Source organism: Poeciliopsis prolifica, unplaced genomic scaffold, assembly GCF_027474105.1.
Source record: "Poeciliopsis prolifica strain line A6 unplaced genomic scaffold, Auburn_PproV2 SCAFFOLD002, whole genome shotgun sequence".
Classification (NCBI taxonomy): Eukaryota; Metazoa; Chordata; class Actinopteri; order Cyprinodontiformes; family Poeciliidae; genus Poeciliopsis; species Poeciliopsis prolifica.
This window is the reverse complement of record NW_026562377.1, coordinates 14,856,980-14,874,702: the sequence shown is the minus strand read 5'-3', so window position 1 is coordinate 14,874,702 and position 17,723 is coordinate 14,856,980. Positions and strand designations below refer to the sequence as shown.

The 17,723-nt window shown below is 35.8% G+C and overlaps 2 protein-coding genes across 3 annotated transcripts in view; one reads left to right on the top strand and one right to left on the bottom strand.

Annotated features, from left to right (window-relative positions):
* Positions 1–13,424, bottom strand: part of LOC129370740 (voltage-dependent R-type calcium channel subunit alpha-1E) — a 92,546-nt gene extending 79,122 nt beyond the window's left edge. The window contains exon 1 of the mRNA XM_055046917.1: positions 13,340–13,424. The gene's annotated coding sequence lies outside the window, so the exon portion shown is untranslated. The remainder of the gene's footprint in view (positions 1–13,339) is intronic.
* Positions 13,425–14,450: 1,026 nt separating this feature from the next.
* cep350 (centrosomal protein 350) overlaps positions 14,451–17,723 on the top strand; it is a 34,141-nt gene continuing 30,868 nt past the window's right edge. For both annotated transcript variants that reach the window (XM_055048142.1, XM_055048133.1), the window contains exons 1-5: positions 14,451–14,801; positions 16,867–16,955; positions 17,051–17,094; positions 17,192–17,300; positions 17,389–17,554. In XM_055048142.1, the coding sequence (XP_054904117.1) occupies positions 16,880–16,955; positions 17,051–17,094; positions 17,192–17,300; positions 17,389–17,554 (395 nt within the window). In that variant the 5' untranslated portion in view covers positions 14,451–14,801; positions 16,867–16,879. The remainder of the gene's footprint in view (positions 14,802–16,866; positions 16,956–17,050; positions 17,095–17,191; positions 17,301–17,388; positions 17,555–17,723) is intronic.

Genomic DNA, 17,723 nt, shown 5'->3' with positions numbered 1-17,723 from the left:
AGTTGTGAGATTTTTAAACATTATCATCAGGAACTTCTTATGACAACAATAAACCAAAATTCACATCAGGATAAGAAATTTATCATGATGAGCAATATGATAAATGGGAAGCAGCACATGAAGCACTGACAGACATAAGACTGATGCATCATTCCTAATCCCAAGTGGCATTCAGACTCAGTCCAAAACAATTTGCCTTCATAAAACCTACAAACAACAATGTGATTATTAATATACAGTATGTCACACACAGAATTTAATAACAAATTTTCACTTCATTTTGCACCACAAATAAAACAAAACACCACCTCCTACTTTTGTCCTAGAATACAAAAGTATTCTAGTATCTCTGTTAGACTCTCTAAGAGCCTTTGCATCGTTGTTATTCACAGATTTACACATAAAACACACACACGCACAAACACCCAATCTTGCCTTAAGGAGACTGTATTAATTGAACAGGACAAAAATCAAACTGCCAGCCTTGTTATTGATGAGCTACCTGAATCGCAGCTGCCTTTCACTACTGACGAACTGCCATGATCTGTTCAAGCTTTCTTTTAATTAAAAAAATCAAGTTTCATTTGAATTATAGATGCTATTTGTTAATTTCCTTAATAATGCATTTACAATTAACTAATGTGTGTAATTTTTGCGGCACAAGTGGCTCGTATTTTTGACAGTTGGCAGACAGGAAAGAGGGGGGAAGACATGTGGCAAAGGTCGCCGGGACCGGGAGTCGAACCCGCGACGAGGACTGAGGCCTCCAAACGTGGGGCGTGCTAACCCCCTGTGCCACCGCAATGTGCATAATTTTAATGTTAGTATGTTAGTATCACCTCATAATGAATTCAGGTGGGTTATCACAGTCATTCAAAGAAATGTTATGCAGCAAAAACATAACATTCTACCAAATATTTTATCTCCCTGTACTCAAAAAAGAAAAAAAAAACTAATTTAAAATAAATGTTCTAACAAGATATTTAAGTACTGGTTCAACTGGAAGAATTTTTTTCTCCAATACAAATAATAGAATATTGTCACTCATTTAGCAAGTGAAACTCATTTAGATTCATTACATACAGAGTGAAATATTTCAGACCTTTATTTGTTGTATTTTTTACTATAAAGGCTGACAGATCCAAATAATTTTCCAATAAATCTTATTATAATTGAGCATTGAAAAAAGGATATTTTAGACAGAAATGTCAATGTTCATTTCTATATGAATAAAATGCATCAATGCAGCATGACACGGAGGTGATCAGCGTGTGGCATCGAGGAGTAATGAAAACCCAGGTTGCTTTGATAGCTGCCTTCAGGTCATTCACAGAATATCCTAACATCTTGATCTTGGTTTTATCAGCTTTTTTGATGAATGGTCTCCCCAGTCAGTCTGTCAGCTCAGGTAGAATGCTAAGGTAGAATGAAAATATCACTGTAGGCTTGCATTTGTGCTATGCTCTCTCTTTTTTCAGAGGATTTCTTGAACAAAGTGATATGTTCTAAGCTTTGCAAATACATTCAAATCCATTTTTCCACGACTTTATCCCTGACCTGCCTGGAATGTTCCTCGATCTGGTTTTCCACTGCTGCTCTATGATCTCTGAGACCTTCACAGAACAGTTTTCAATTTCATTCTGACATGCTCAAACACAAAGTACATCTATATTTGTGATGTGACAAGACTTTAAAAAACATTCAAAGACAGTCAACATTCATGAATGCAGCTGTGTTGAGAATAAGGAAATATATTTTTTAAGACATATTTTTTGATGAAATGTCAAACACATGCGTTAACATTGTGCATAGAATGTGTGGTGTGCAGTAAGTAAGCTGCATAAATGGGTGATTTGTACAAAGGGTGAAGACCTGAGATCCACTCTGCAGCCAGAAATTTGATCTGCAAACTCATTCTTGCAGTGTGCAGTGTTGTTCTCTCTCACTGGCCTCAGTCTGTTCAAAATATCCTCAGTCCTCTGAGCATCAAAACCAATTATATAAGCTGTAACCCAGCCCCTCAACACAAATAACCACATAACACTGCCAAAGCTATGCTTAATTATGCAGTTAGGAAGAAGCAAAACTAACACTGACATCTTATTTAATTATCTTTATGTTTCCCTTATCAGATCGGAGAATTAGTGACAACTTATTTGGTTTTTGTGATGTGTTAAGCAAGCGATAGAACTGAGAGATTTAATTTCCAAATGTGCTGCAGAATGGTGCGTACGACTGCTCCTCCTTAAGTCCATTTCAGTTACCTGAATGATGGATTTCTGGTTTTACAGCCCCTTGGAGAGGAAAGCTCCTAAATAATGTCAGAGCAAAGATAGCGAGCTGTGAAAATAAAATCCTGCAGATCACAAAGCTGTGATGTGGGGAAGCTGAAGTTAAGCCACTCGGTTGTCTTGCTTATGCATACCCAGAAGTTCATCAGGAGACTTCAAGTCATTAATGTTTTTGGTTGTTAATAAATGAATGTGCGCCTATGATTGGAGCACTAATGACTAGGGATCTTCTACACTTCATGCTAAAGATGACAGCTTTACTTTTACGTTATTGTGTCCCTCACCCCCACTAAGGCGTTCTTCTATCAGATAAAACAGGCATGGAAAAAGCCTTAATGTTCTTTACTCTGTCATAGGCAGAGCGAAAGCTTTTACATATTATTCTCTTGTATTATGTGGAGACAGAAAATTACTCTGTTCTCTGTTTATAAGCAGCCACAGGATTGATGAATAGAAAGCCTTAAAACAAATTATTTTTGACTTGAGTTACATTTTCTTGACAAATATAATCAATATGCTGAGCTTGATACCATAAACACATACTATAGTATCCAATCAAATACTGCATCCAAACAACACTTTGTAATTGCAGTGTTGCTCTGACTACTCTTTTAAAGGTAACAATTAAATATGTTTGGTAGCACTATTTTCAACATCATCATATTTTTCTATTTGAAGTTCCAACAACGATTTCTCAACAAGATATGTTTAAATTTCTGATTTAAAAAATAGCTTTTGCTGGCGTGCCTCCCCAGAAAAGGTTGACGTATAAATAGTGTTGTTACAAAGACTATGTGACAACAAGAAGCCACTCATTGCTGCAGTTTGCTGAGAATATACTTTGGAGATTTTTTGGTACAACTCTTTCCATTGCAAGATAACCCAAAGTCCCTGCCTGGCCTTATTTGTCACAATTTAGTTGTCTTAATTTGCTCTGATTGCTGCCACGTTTAGTAATGGAGTAAATCTTGATCACATTCAGTTGTGAATTTAAATACATTTTTGAAAATGAACATGTAATGTAGTTCAACCACTTTTAAAGATGATGCAATACAACTAGATCAATCTGATTAAATCATCTTCTCATTCTGAACTTGTTTAGCAAAGGGATAAAGCCTATCTTTTCAAAAACTCACACTATAACAGTAGCAGTTGGATCTTTATCTATAAAGTTATTCATAAATAAATAAACAACTAATGTTTCACTAAAACATCTTCTTTACCAAAAGCGCTGATGGAGGAGGGGATTGATCAGAAAACATAAATAATATGCAGTGACACATGCATGAAAGGAATCTAAAATTGAAACTGAGGGTCTTACTGTTTGGAAAAACTAATAAGAGATCAATCAAAATAAATTTTACACAACAATTTTTGCTGTTTGTCTGAGACAAATTGTGTTTTTCTAACTGACTGAAGTTAAACTGGTTTAAATTGCATTTATTTAATGAAAAGATTTCAACAAAAAGGAAAAAAAACAAGTAATTTTTCGCACCACTCTAATCCACCTACATAAACCCCTCCATTCTTTCACTTCAGAAAACAAAACTACAGTCCAGACTGAGACTGTGAGTGCAAGGCCAAACAAAACCAAACAGACATAAAAACGTAGTGGCCTTGCACAGGGAATCATATGTTGTGTGATTCTTGGTAGGATTAGACGAAAAATGTCCAGGGAACTCATATTGATTTGGTTTTTATCGAATCCATTTGCAAAATTATGTTTTCAAAGTGCCTGGACAGAAATGCCAACACAATTAGATGATCTCTAAGTTCAGACAAATGGATCTGAGCATGATCCTCCCAGATTACAGAGCCTGTCACATAAAAGTGAAAACACAACAAAACAGAGAAAGTTTCATCAATGAAATGTTTTTTTTATATATATTCAGAGAAAAAGCAGAATAAACAAAGATCTTTTTAATTAAAAAGTTAAAAATCTTAATCAATAATGGTTGTTGACTTTAAATTACCATCTTTATACAACAATTAGTACAAATACAATTTCATGTCAAGACTTTTAATCGTTTAATTTTCAATTAAACGATTATAGGATTAATAGCATTATAGGATTAATAACCAGGATTATAGTTATTAATCCTGGTGTGTGCTAAAACAAATAATTTATGATCAGCTGCTATTTATGAGGAAAAACACAGACAAAGTTCACTTAATATGCAAAGGATGTTTTTCCTCTTCTTGTTTTTCACAGCTGTACTTTAGTTCCTCTCAAAAATAGTCATAGCCCTTGAACTACCTTAAATTTTACATATTACCTGCTTGACTGTCCTGTTCGTATGACAAATTATCATTTGTTTTGCTGTGATTCCAAAATAACAATATTTGCCAATTAAAACAGGCTTTTTAGCATAGCCAAGCAAAACATATTACTGTTAAAGTGGAAAAGCAATGTCAAAATCAAATGGTTATCATCATGGCAGAAACTCTTGATGATTTTTGAGAACAAAAAAGAAAAGATAATATAAAAGCATGGGGGCAAATGCCTAGATGGTGAAGTTGTGGCATTCAGATGTGACCCAAAGAGAAAATGAGACAACTGTGTTACAAACCAGTGGTATATTTTCATATTAACATGTCATCTGGATCCTATTTAATTGATCTTTTAGAGTCATTATTAAGTCATAGTTGAACAACTTTGTCTTTTTCTCCCCAGAGATTCAAGACTGACTGCAAAGGATCTGATCACATCAGCTGAAGCTGAACTTTGTAATATTTTTTCCAAATAATTTAATTGTTCTTAAGTATTATTTTACTATTATCATCATTACTGCTCTGTGCCTTATGTGTTTATTTTCATTTAATTTTATCAGCTTTAGACTGAATGGAGAACTGTTGCCAAGCAATCCCCCCCCCCCCCCCCCTTGGTTTAATAACATCTGGGACTAAATCTGAATTGCCCCAGTGTGTGTTGGTGTGCGTGTTTGCGTGTGTGGGTGTACGGGTGTGTGTGCGAGTGTGTGTGCATGTGTGCATCCACAGTCGTCTACCCTGCTGTAGACTGATAAACTTTTTTGGGGAATATCCTGCTTCCTGGCCACAGACTGCTCAAAGAACCTTCACAGAGTTTGAACCACACGATGCAGGAAAAGAACTTAATCTGTTATTTGCTTTTTGTGTGTTTGTCTGATAATGTTTCAGATAATCAAAGACATACTGATAACAAAACAATGCAACCTAAGGAAATGCATGTTCTTTGATTGACCTCTTCTTATTTGGTTAAATTTCAGAAGCAATATCCAGACCTGATAACAACTAGATCTGAAGAATTCAGATAAGCAGAAAACTTCTGATACAATGACATAAGCAAAAAATTGTGGAAAAAGCAAAATGTCATATCCTGATCAGACGAACTTCATAAAAGGGAAAGTCATCAATGTCTACCAGCCTGGAAAACTTTAGTCTTATTTCTGAGGCTTTGAAACTTTATAGACCACAGTCAGAGTCATTCTCCACAAATGTAGAGGCATGTTAGAGTGGTGAGACTTTCCATGTGGGTGGTCTAGTAAAATTACTCCCAGATGTCATTGAGGACTCTTCTCAAAGGAACCCAGAGCAGCTTTTAAGGCACAACAGGCTTTTCTGGTCTTTATTGAGATCAGCCATCTTGATTCAATAATGAGAAAGAAACTAGGCTAATATAGCATTGATGGGATGATTTCTAAGACTTTAGGGAAATCTTTCAGTGCACTGATGACAAGAATTGGAACATTTGGAAAATTTTTTGTCCTGTTACACAGAATTTTATAAAATGAAGATCATTCCTGGAGGTGAACTGTGGTTCAAATGGTTTCAAAGACCAGGATGTCTTGTCATAACTAATGAAGCTATGAGTTCTTCTTTCTACCGGAAAATCCTGAGGAAAATTGCCTGATCATTCATTCATGGCCATCAGCTAGTATGTGGCACAACATCCAAAGGACACCAGCTGGTCCACCTCTGAACGGCTCAAAAACATCCATAAATTACAATTTTGAAATACCAAGTCAAATTCGGCACATAAATTAGATTGAATTGCTGCAGTCAATCCTTTTTATTTTAAGCTTCTGTTTGTGGAACATCAGCCCCTTGCAAAATGATTCAGAGTCGTTAAACCTTTCCTCATTTTATTAATTTATGCAGATACATTTGAAATGTTTAATTGGTATTTGTGTAGTTTTTTTTTCTCTAACGATTCCCTTGCTAACTTTTTCCACTGACGTTGATGGTTTTAATGTATTCCACTTGGTTACAGAAAAAAAAAATCTAATGTGGACAATATTAAAGTGACAATGATAAGGTTTTATATACAGACCATTCATTATGAAAACCCTCCAATGTGGCAACCACTTGAATTCCCTCCAAAGTGACATTAATAAGCTCATGACTGACAAAGTCATCACAGATGCTTGATGATGGATGTTGCAGTAAAGCACCACCATTTATTAGGTTAAGGGGGGGTTAGAAGATTTAAAATAATAATGTACTTATAAAGCTCATAAGTATCTGATAATGAATTGGTTTGATAATCTAAGACATGTAAATGCAAAAAAAAAAGAACATAACTTGATAACTGTAAGGGAGAACATACTTTTTCACAATCTAGTTGGATTACCTGGTGTTGCTCATATTTACACTCCTCAACTTTTACCTATAGTAGTCTAATTAATGTTTTATATCTTATTTGACTTCAGAAATACTGGTTGGATGAATCCTGTGACCTTTTCACACAGAATTCACATTCCTGCTTCTTGAACATTTTAAAGTGCGTATAAATCTGCTGATGACTCATTTAATAAAATGCCAAACCTGCCATTCCAAGGGTTTATAAAGATTGAAATGAAAAAAAAAAGACTAATGAGGTAGAATAAAAGGTGATTTGTATGCTCTGACATTGATGTGAGCCATCTGTGTACTAATGTAGCTACTTTCTGGGCATTTATTACAGAAGCCAGCCCTCTGAAAACATACCACAACCTCATAGCTTCATAAAAAATCCTTCTCAGAGTCAGACATCAAGGCCCCCTCACTCTCCTGTGGCTGCTCCTCACAATTATCAGAATCATACAGTCAAGAAGGTCGACAATGGTTTGTTCTAATTCTCCTCATTAGCTTTTAAGAGGCCGTTTGCTGATTAGCCCCAGTTGCTTTCCGAGCTTTCTCTACCATTACCTGGAATTACTCATAAACATCAAACCCACAGCCTCGTGGCAACTCCTCTGAGTCACTTTGGGTCAAATGAAAAGAAACAAAGAATATGGGTCTTCATTTAAATTGGATCACTGGATTGCAGGAGCCAAACACTATTTCACACTCTTCGCTGGACAGCCAGGTGTTTGCAAAGTTAATAATGAGGAGTGAAAGCGAGGCTGAGGCAGGCGAAAGCACCTCCTCGCACCTGCTGGGGCCTTACTAACAGATCGCATGACTGCCTAATTACACATCATACTGCAGCCATCCGCCGCCCAGCCTGGATGTCAACCTGCTGAGTGGCCAAACACGTGTCAGGAGGGGTTATGTCACCTGAAGCTAATGGATAATGTGTTTGAAGACAAGTCAGGAGTGAAATTTCAGCCTGCTGAAAATAACAACGTTGTTTTTAGAGAAGTCAAATAGATTCAGGAAACCCCTGAGGTTCAACTTTAATATTCAAGGAGGGAAGTCAAGGAAATATCTCTCATCCGAAAGATGTCAAGTTAATCTCCAGCAGTGATAAAAAAATACAGTCTGATGATGTCTGGAAATGTTCAAATGAGAGCGAAAGGCAATAAAGGCAGAGTAAAAATTCATATGAACTGAAAATATCTTCTTTTCTATCTGTCAGCCAGTTTAATGTTTTGCACACAGCTAACAATAAAGAAGAGAAACAGGAGAAACTTTTCAGTTCATTATTATACTGTAGTTAATTTCTGCTCTTCGATTGAAAAAAAAATTAACTCTAGACGTTGTACAAACAAAATGGTCTCTTTTTGTTAATTAATACATTAATTCTCAAATTATGAAATCCAACCAATACAAATGAACAATTTGAAATTTCCATAAACTACATTGTATCTGCTATCAGAGCTTGGCCTTTTTCATGCATGAATTACTGCATCAATGCAGAGTGACATGGAGAGATCAGGCGGTGGTGCTGCTGAGAGGTTAAGGAAGGCCTTACTGTTTTAACAGCTTCCTTCAGCTCATCTGTGTTGTTGACTCTGCTGCCTGTCAGCTTCCTCTTGATAATAACCTACAGATTCTCTGTGGGGTTTATGTCAGACAGACTTTCTGGCCAATCACGCACTGAATTTGGCCATTTTATTTTTAGCTGTAAACCATAATAATCCAAATTAACTAACATAGATACTTAAGATTATCAATTTATCTGTATATTTGTTTTACTTTTTGAACAGAGTGATTGATGATGTTTTAATTCATTGAGATACACTGAGTGGTGTCAAACTCAGCTCTGTCAGATTTAACGATTTTCTATATGGGTTTGTCATTTTACAACCTTGTTTTGCCCAACAAAGGGACCAAATGAACATTTAAGTCAATAGTCACAAAAATTGACTGGTGCAGATTAGAGACTGAGAAGGCTACATTAAAAGAGTGAGCAGATGCAGAAGTCTAATTTTCCCTTGCTCAGCTAAGGCCCCTGGACGCTGAGCAGTTACTCTCTGTAAAATACAATCACTTGATATTACTCAACTGTGTTATATGGCGTGCATTAAGCGGTGCCAGAATCTATATAATAAATTTAGAGCTTTCAATAACTCTCTATGTTTGCATTTTAATGAGCAGACAGATGCAGCAAAATATGCAAATGATGAAATGTTATGGTTGAGACTCCGGTTCGTTCCACCCACCATCACATTTCTGTTGCTATTGTTATCTCTTAATCATTAATTTCCTTCCTTTGTATCTTAAAATAATCAGATTGTTTTAATGACAGACATACTGAATTTTCCCTGAAGGGCCCTATTTGTGTCACCTTTAATGATTTCTGTAAATTGCAAAGATTGGGTAGATTTCCTTTATGTCTTGCATTTATCTTTAAATAACCCTGTACAATTTTCCCACAATTATTTTCTATTTTATGTTTAGTAAATGCTGTGAAAAACTCGCCACACAGCTTTTCATCCAGATGTTTTAACACTTGCTCCACCCTTGTGGGGAGATGAACATTGAATATATAATTCATTTATCCAATGCCACATCCTTTTAATGCCATAATATTTTTATTTGTTTGATAGCTTTATTCCAGTGCTGTGATATTATTCTGCAGAAGCAACAACCCCATATTCCTGCAGGCTTCATTAAATTTTCATACCATCATTATGTAAGTATTGTGCAGTAAACAGTGAGCGACCATGAGTTTGAATAGATCAAAGTCTTTGACAGAAAACATACTGGGGAACTGTTATGTGGATTTATTTCAAATTGAGTTCTTAGATTCTTCTTTCACATCTTAGCACAAAGTCAGACTGGAAGAATATACTGTATGATTTTGAATTTACTGGATTTATGTGTTTGCTACATTTGATAAAAAAATTTAAATGAATAGAATCCAGTATTTCTTTTTCATGCTCCAATTAATCCTGCTTTAACTAAAAATGCTTAAAAAGTCTTAAAATGTTCAGACTGAAAGAAAATTAAATGGCAGGGGTCACAATTATCCATGACAACCATTAGATACTGCTTGCCCAAAGGTTGTTTGGGGGACATGAAAAAGCCTGTTCTGTACTTTCATCACAAATAAACATGTCAAGTTTGCTAAACTTTACTAAACCCTACTAAATAAATGTGTACTTTAGTCAAATGACTAAACAAATACTTCAGGTGGTTCTAGTATGAAGAAAAGGGAAAAGGGACCGATTCATCCAGCTGTGATGTCTCTGGTCTGTTTTTTCTCCACGTGCCTCATGAACCTTGGTAGAGTGGAAACAACAGGAGATTTTAAATGAAAATCCTCTGCAATTTAGCAGAAAATGGATTGACATTTGAAATTTCAACTGGATAATGGTCCAAACCCTATGGCCACATCAAATTAATTTGATGCAAAATCAACATTTTTCCAATGTGATCATAGCACATTGATTTAAAAATTATAAAAATTATGTGGAGTGAGGTGGTGAGGGGAAAAGCACCTAAAAACCCAGGGTCTGTATGACATAGAGAGTTTGTGCCAAGAGAAATAGTGGAAAATATTACTCTTTGCATGCTCAGACCTTATACTAAGGTATAGTATGTTATAGTTATACATTATATTATAGTATAAGGTTTGTCCTGTTGGCAAAAAAGGGGACAAATTATTGTTGGCCACGCAGGCAACAATAACTGCGCAACTCGTGCCTTTGTTGAAATAAAAATTTTATAAAGTCACTTCTTTTCAAAAACTGAAAAAATTTCAATTAATGTTTGACTTTTTTCAAATATTCGCAGAAAAATGTTCTAAAAAATATCCATAACTGAGGATGATGTAAGACAAAAATTTCCCTAATTTGTCAATTTTGAAATTTAGATATTTTTTTTGCATTTCACATATTAAAATGTATCTAAAAGACTAAACTAAAATATTTTACAGCAACGGATTGTTCAGGACTCCCTGCCTTGTATGTGTCAATTTTTTTATGAAGTCTGAATTATGCATAGACACATTGTATATAATTTCATATACTCCTTCACTATCTATACCGATGAAGATTTGACATCACATCTCTCATCAGGCTTTGTCTGTATGGGATTGTAAGAAAATTCAGCACTCAAGGTAAACTTAAGCTGCAAGTAACTAGGCCCTTCAGCTGTCACATAGCAGCCAATACACCACACATAAATCATATTGTATGTGTGGTACCTGCAGCAAGAGTTTTTGTTTATTTTTGGTTTTCTCTACTTTATCCCCTTAAAGGTTGTGTTCTTGATGCCCAAGGGAACCACAGTCAGAGAAATGAGAAATGTTTTTTGTTATAATTTATCCACTTGCAAAATTCACTTGCACCATCAGTCACTTGCAGGACTGATGGTTGTCTGTTCAACAATAACTTCATCCTGGAGAAGACTGAAATAAATATGCAGGAATTAGTCATCATCCAACATAAAAGAGACCAACTCCTGTTTTCAACAAGAGCAGACTGAGTCTCAGAACTTCACCAAGGCTGAATGAAAGGTTTCAAAAACTTGATTATTTTTAAGGTGAGTGAAAGTATTACTGTTGATTATTTTTATATGTATCTAACCCTATGAGAAACAGTTTACAAAACAAATAATTAGAAAAAGCATATGACTTTGTAGGCTCAGTCATGCCAATATGCCAATATATCCTCTATCCCTACACCACCTAATTTCATATACTCCTTCACTATCTCCATGGTCGTCCTCGTTGCTTCCTGTCCTGTGGCTCCAATATTATTCTACTGATATAATCACTGTTTCTCTTCTGAGCATTTGAGCCAGGTCTGTCTGACTTTATTTCCAAAGCATAAAACTTGAGGTGTCCCACTGACGTGCTCGTTCCTGATTCTATCCATCCCCCATGTTCTTGAAAAATGGAACTCGAAAATGTCATCCTAACTAATTCTAATTACGTTCAGGTCCACAGCAAGTGCGTCTTCTACTCTACATTCTTTATCTTTTTTTCTCATTCATCAGCTCTTTAAAGAACTATTTCCATCTTTCCATCTGTTTGTTAGATGGTCTGCCACGTTTTAGTAGGTTTGCTTTTCATTTTCTAATGATAGATTTAACAGAGTTCTATGATGAAAGCCTAGAATATTGTTTTACAACATAACTCTGATTTAAACTCTGGTTTCTCCCTCTACTATCTGGCTTTGGGCTCCTTTAAGCTGTTTGCCCACTAATGTTTTCTAACAAACCTCACAAACATTCACACATTGAAGCAGGATGGTAAATGCATGTCTTTATGTAACAAGGTTCAAGGGTTAGGAATGTGCTTGCAATGTGAAATGATAAATAGTATTGGAGAGCAATTGATCACAATCTTTTTCTGGCATTGAACACGGCACAGTCAACAAACATAGAATCTGTTCTTAAAATGGGCTTTAAGAAGTACACTGCCGTTCACTCTTCAGCTGAACAGCTGCATCAATTTATACACCATGAAAAGCAATTTACACCCCTGTCAGGGAGAATGGTGTTATTTAGTCTGGCCAATCAGAGCACTCAACAAGAAACGATTAATAAAACAGGAAATAAAGACACCGGGGGTGGTAACTGGTAAGTGTTCATATGATTAAATAATTAACAAGGCAGTCCAGAAAAGGAAATCGATCAAAGCCAACATCCATTTTCTCTTTGCAAAAAAAAAAAAAAAGATCACTTGATTAATTCGAGTTAAAGCCCATTATCCTACAGGGGAGATGAGAGAAAGAGATGTGAGGTGACAAGATAATCTGGAAAGCCAGTGTTTTCCTTCTTTATCTTGACATCTGAATCACAGACACTGCTCAAACTGGTCTCTCGTTGACTGTTTTACTTTAAAAAATAGATGTATGGGTATTTAATTCATCTGGTTTCGATTTTTTTTAAAGACAATTATGAAAAGACCCAATTTATTTAAATCCAGACCATGATAATAAACAGGAAATCTGGAAATTTGGAAATGTTATTTCATTGACAACTAGTCAGACAAACACTGGGGGGGGGGGACTCTGTGAAGCTCACACTTAACAATCAGAGTCTCCTGTCTGAAGGCTGATTTTGCAAAGCTCAAACGATGCTGACCAGCTCTGTCACACTGAGTGTAATTCAGACTATAAAGACCTAAAAGATGCAGTAAAGAATGATTTATGCACTTTCAGTGGCTGAGCATGTTTTGCACAATGAGAATGCAGTAAGAAAATGTGAGTAAACTCTTAATTTCTGAATGGTCTGACGTGAAAACAATACAAAACAAGAATTTCTTTCCTTACCCCTTCTTTCTTCAATAATAATAAAATACTAATCATCATCATAATAATGATAATAACAACAATTTAGTTGTGTGCAGTTGCAAAACTGCACAAATATTTATAACTATTTCATTTCATTAGAAAGGCAGAATTTCTTACCTAAAAAGCAGCAACTGTCCATTCCTGTCCTCTGTCCACAAAATAAATGAAAATGTGTCTGTAGAAACGACCAGCTCCGCTGTAGTATTTCCTCTTCGAGTCCTTAGAGGAAGAGAGAGAAAGAGGGAGGGGAGCAGGGGGAGTCGGGGTTATAGCAGGTTATTAGAATCGGAGGAAAATTATGACTTGCCTATTTAGCAGCACCATTTTTAAAAAGAACACTACGGCTTACAATTAAATCAAATTTAAACCCAAAGGTTGTGATATAACCCAGGCTACAGGCTGAAGCGTTTTTGCTGTTTCATAATAAATAAAAAAAATCACAAAAAAAAACCTACTTGTTGCCTTCTGCATGGTTCAACGGGGATCCATAACCTGGAAACCTGAGGGTCTGCCTTCATAACGGACTGCTGCACTGCGGTTTATATATTTATGACTCACCTGTGAACACTGAGCTCACGTGCGACCAAAAAATAAAAAATAATAACAAAAACTCAATTTTTTTCAGCGTGCACACTTATTGCCATTAAGACTAATCTAAGCTATGTAAATAACAACGTTTGGATCTGGATCAATGGGACAATAAAAAAGGAAACTGTTGCGTTGGAAATTGCATAAATGAACCAGATTCTAGCTAATGCGATGTTTGTCAGGAAACAAACTAATGCCGTGCAGGCTTCTTTCTATGTGACCACAGAGCCGTGGTATTATTCTATGCTATACTACTTATGACCACAAGAGGGCAGTAAACCCTAAAGGTCGTTCTTATGTTGTTCATTAGCGTGGGGTAAATGTGTTTTACATTTGTTACACCAATCCTATAGCTTCTTTCACAGTCATGTCATTTCAACTAAACCGTAAATGTGTAGATCACACGCTTTACTAAATTTATTTACGCAAATTACTAAAAGAAAAAAAATTATGAAAAATGTTATTATAAAACTATTATTAAAGTTATTTAATAAAATATTTTAAAATATACAACTAACCAGCTAAACTAACTGAGAAATCTGGCCAGACTTTGCTGTTAATTTCGTGTTTGCAGAAGGGGCGTGTCGCAGATGACGCAGGCCAACTATCGCGCTATTTCGGTGTCAGTTACCTACCCGTCCTGGATACTAGTTTCACCGTTGAAAAACATCAACATAGTAACCCGGGAAAGGCGACCTCTGAAAGACAAGACGACATATTTCTTTAAGGAAACTCCACAGCTGCTTTGGACACGATGGCTTTTTCTAAAGAAAGTTGAAATAATGGATATATGTCGTTCGAAAAAGTTGATAGTTTAGTTGGTGTTGCTTTTGGCTAGTTGACGAGCTAACGTTAGCTGGCTAACGCTAACGGTAGCAAACAGATCGGTAAAGGAAATCAAAAGAGAGCTGTGGAGATTTTAGGAGTTTCATATTATGAGGTCATCGGCGTAAATGTGGACAACTAGACACACCGGGACGTCCTCCTAAAGGTATGTGTTTTAAGTGTTGACAAATAAGTTGCTAGGCTAAGTTAATGATTTTCCTGCCACCTAGCGAAACTCTTCCGAGTTTGCGGCACCGACTATCGCCTGGATTGAATTTATGTCAATTGAAGTCCGCAGCCAGCTGAGCAGTAGTTACAGTTTTATTTTAGTTTTTCATGTATGCGGCAATTTACTAGAAAATCTCGAATGCATTTTTAAAATAATGAATTATTGAAAGTGAATCTGATTAAATGACACTGTATTCAAACCCGACTCTTTTTAACTATACCCTTAATAAATTTTAGATAAAATTTTAAACCAAGAAGCATTTTCCCCACTAAGTTTAGCTTTTAATGTTGTTTTAAAATGGTCAGTTTTTAATGTAACTAGCAATTCGCATGTTTTAACTGTTTGTGTTTTGCCAAATACATTTGAATTAAGTAAAATAAGTGTACTTTGTTGTGAATAAATGTTCTGTTGATTTGGTAGGTACACAGTAATACTTCAGTTATTAACATTAAAATGAAAACAATGGTTACTCTTCCTGTAAAAAGGAAACCCCAACCTCTAGTTCCTCTCAATCGGGTTGGGTGAAGTTGTATTTTGCATGTTATGCAATTTGTGGTTTGGAGGTAGATTGCAACAGTTTTCTCTATGTTCGCGTCTATCTAAATGTGAGAGTATCTAACTATTGCTTGGACTCCGTTGCATATTTCTCCTAGCGGTTTTGCCACAGTATATTAGCATATGAAATATTATTTAAAAAATAGTTCCTCATTAACACATAGGCACATTCAGTTGTGTCAAACAAAGCAATAGATTGGAGTTGTTAAAGATAGTCATGTCAAATAAACCCATCACTCTTGTGCATGCATGTGGATTAAAGCGTTGGTGTTACCTCACGTATTACACTGAAAGTAATACATATGTTACTATGTTTGGCCTTAGTTGTAACAGTTAGGAGAGGAGTGGTTTACATTTGACACAGAAACCCTGAATTTCCACCACATTAACAGAATATGTAGCATGTATAAAAGGTTTCAATAAAATACAAAGCTTCTATTTCTCTTCCGCCTATGCATTTAAAGGATTCACTTCCTTTATTCACTTTATCTACTTAATCATAAACGGTCGGACAAGTTGGCATCACATACAAGACGTTTTAGGAAACGTCTAGAGTTCCCTAAAAGAAACTCTAGACGTTTGATGAAGTCATAGACATTTACCATTTAATATTATTTGTTATCTAACTAAGAAAAGAAACGTACTGCATTTATTCTTGAAGCAACCAGGCTGGTATTTCAATTGCTCAACAAAAAATGTTAGACAATGCAGACGTATGCACTTTCAGTTCATATCTTTGTCAAATGAGTCAGTGTTAGTCAGTTTTAATATTTCAAGGAACAACATGAGTACTTCAGTTCTAGTGAATGTACCTATTGGTTTGTGTTTGGTCATATCCCACATCTTGAAAGAAATAGCTGTCACAAAGAGACAAAAAGCAGCTGTTTTCCTTCTACCGGTTTCACCTCTTGGCTGTGTCACTTGATTGGTATGAGTAAAAGGCATGACTTATAAAAAATAAAAAAAATCACATGACTCTGGGTAGTTTCATGGATTCACAATACACCAACCAGTAGTGATTTTATTAGAGTTGTGTCCGGGATGGATTATATTTACAAATTCCTCACCACAATATTGTCATTATTTTATGTTAAAGAGGTTCCCTAATTAGAGCCAAATAATAGGTATCTATTATGTGATTAAAAATAGTACTTGTGTTAAACCGGTCATCTGACTCAGCTGTTCAGGTGCTTTCAGTAAATACAGCTTTGCTGATGCTTGCTTTCTTCAACTGGGAGTGCTCTTTTTGTTGTTGTTGTTTTTTTTTTTATTGCAAATTATGTGTTTTTTATTTATTTATTTTACTTTATAGTTTATAAGGCTGTCTTGAAGCCTAGCATATTTTGTCTTTTGTGTCATAATTTTAGTTACTGTTATTTTTTTGTTGTCCAATCTAATAAATAAATTGAATTAGTAACATTTTAAAAAGTTTTAATTTTGACTGCAGGTGCGTGGGAGAGATGAGGAGCAGCAGGAGGACTGAAGTACCCCATACAAGATCTGCTCAGCTGCTTACTGATCACAATATTGGCACAGGTGTGTTGGGGAATGGTAAATGTAATTTATGTTTGTAGTTCTACAGTAATATTTGATCTGTTTGTCATTGGGATTTTAAAAAAAAAAATTTTCAGAGCTGACAACTGCATGGAAAACTTTGGCCCAATCCAAAGCTGCTGTAAGTAAACATGACAGTGATATTTGTTTGTCATTTACTCATTAATTGTCGCTGTTGCCTTGGACTAGAGTGTTTTCTACCTGCTTCTATTTTGTAGCTGCGGCATATAGAAAATCGCTTGGAGGCCACTCCAGGAACTGCTACTCTTCTGGACTCCATCCCCATCTCCCCCAAGAAGAAAAGATCAAGTTCATCTCGCAGCAGGGGTGAGTCACTTCAAAATGCATCAGCTGCATTCTGACATATGTGGTTTTTAGAGTTGTAATTACTCATTCTAAACTCTTTTCTTTATAGATGGGCAACAAGGTGATGAATCTAGAGGGACTTCAAAACGCAGAGGTGGAAATCAGCAGAGTCCAGCGAAGAGCAGCTCACGCAGCCCTTTGAGAAATGCCACTCAGGACAGCAATGTACGGAAGAACAGCAATGTGGAGTTCAGAGAACCTCTGGCCTCATACAGGTAAGCTAAAGGGATTTAACAACCGTTATTGGCTGACTTACTGTTACATTGCTGAATTTAATTTTGGTGTTGACTAATGTTAAATACCTTAATAGTTTCCCCTGGTTTCACATTGACTTTAAGTTTAATGGTGGTGAAAATGACTTTAGTAAATGTAACATATTTTAAA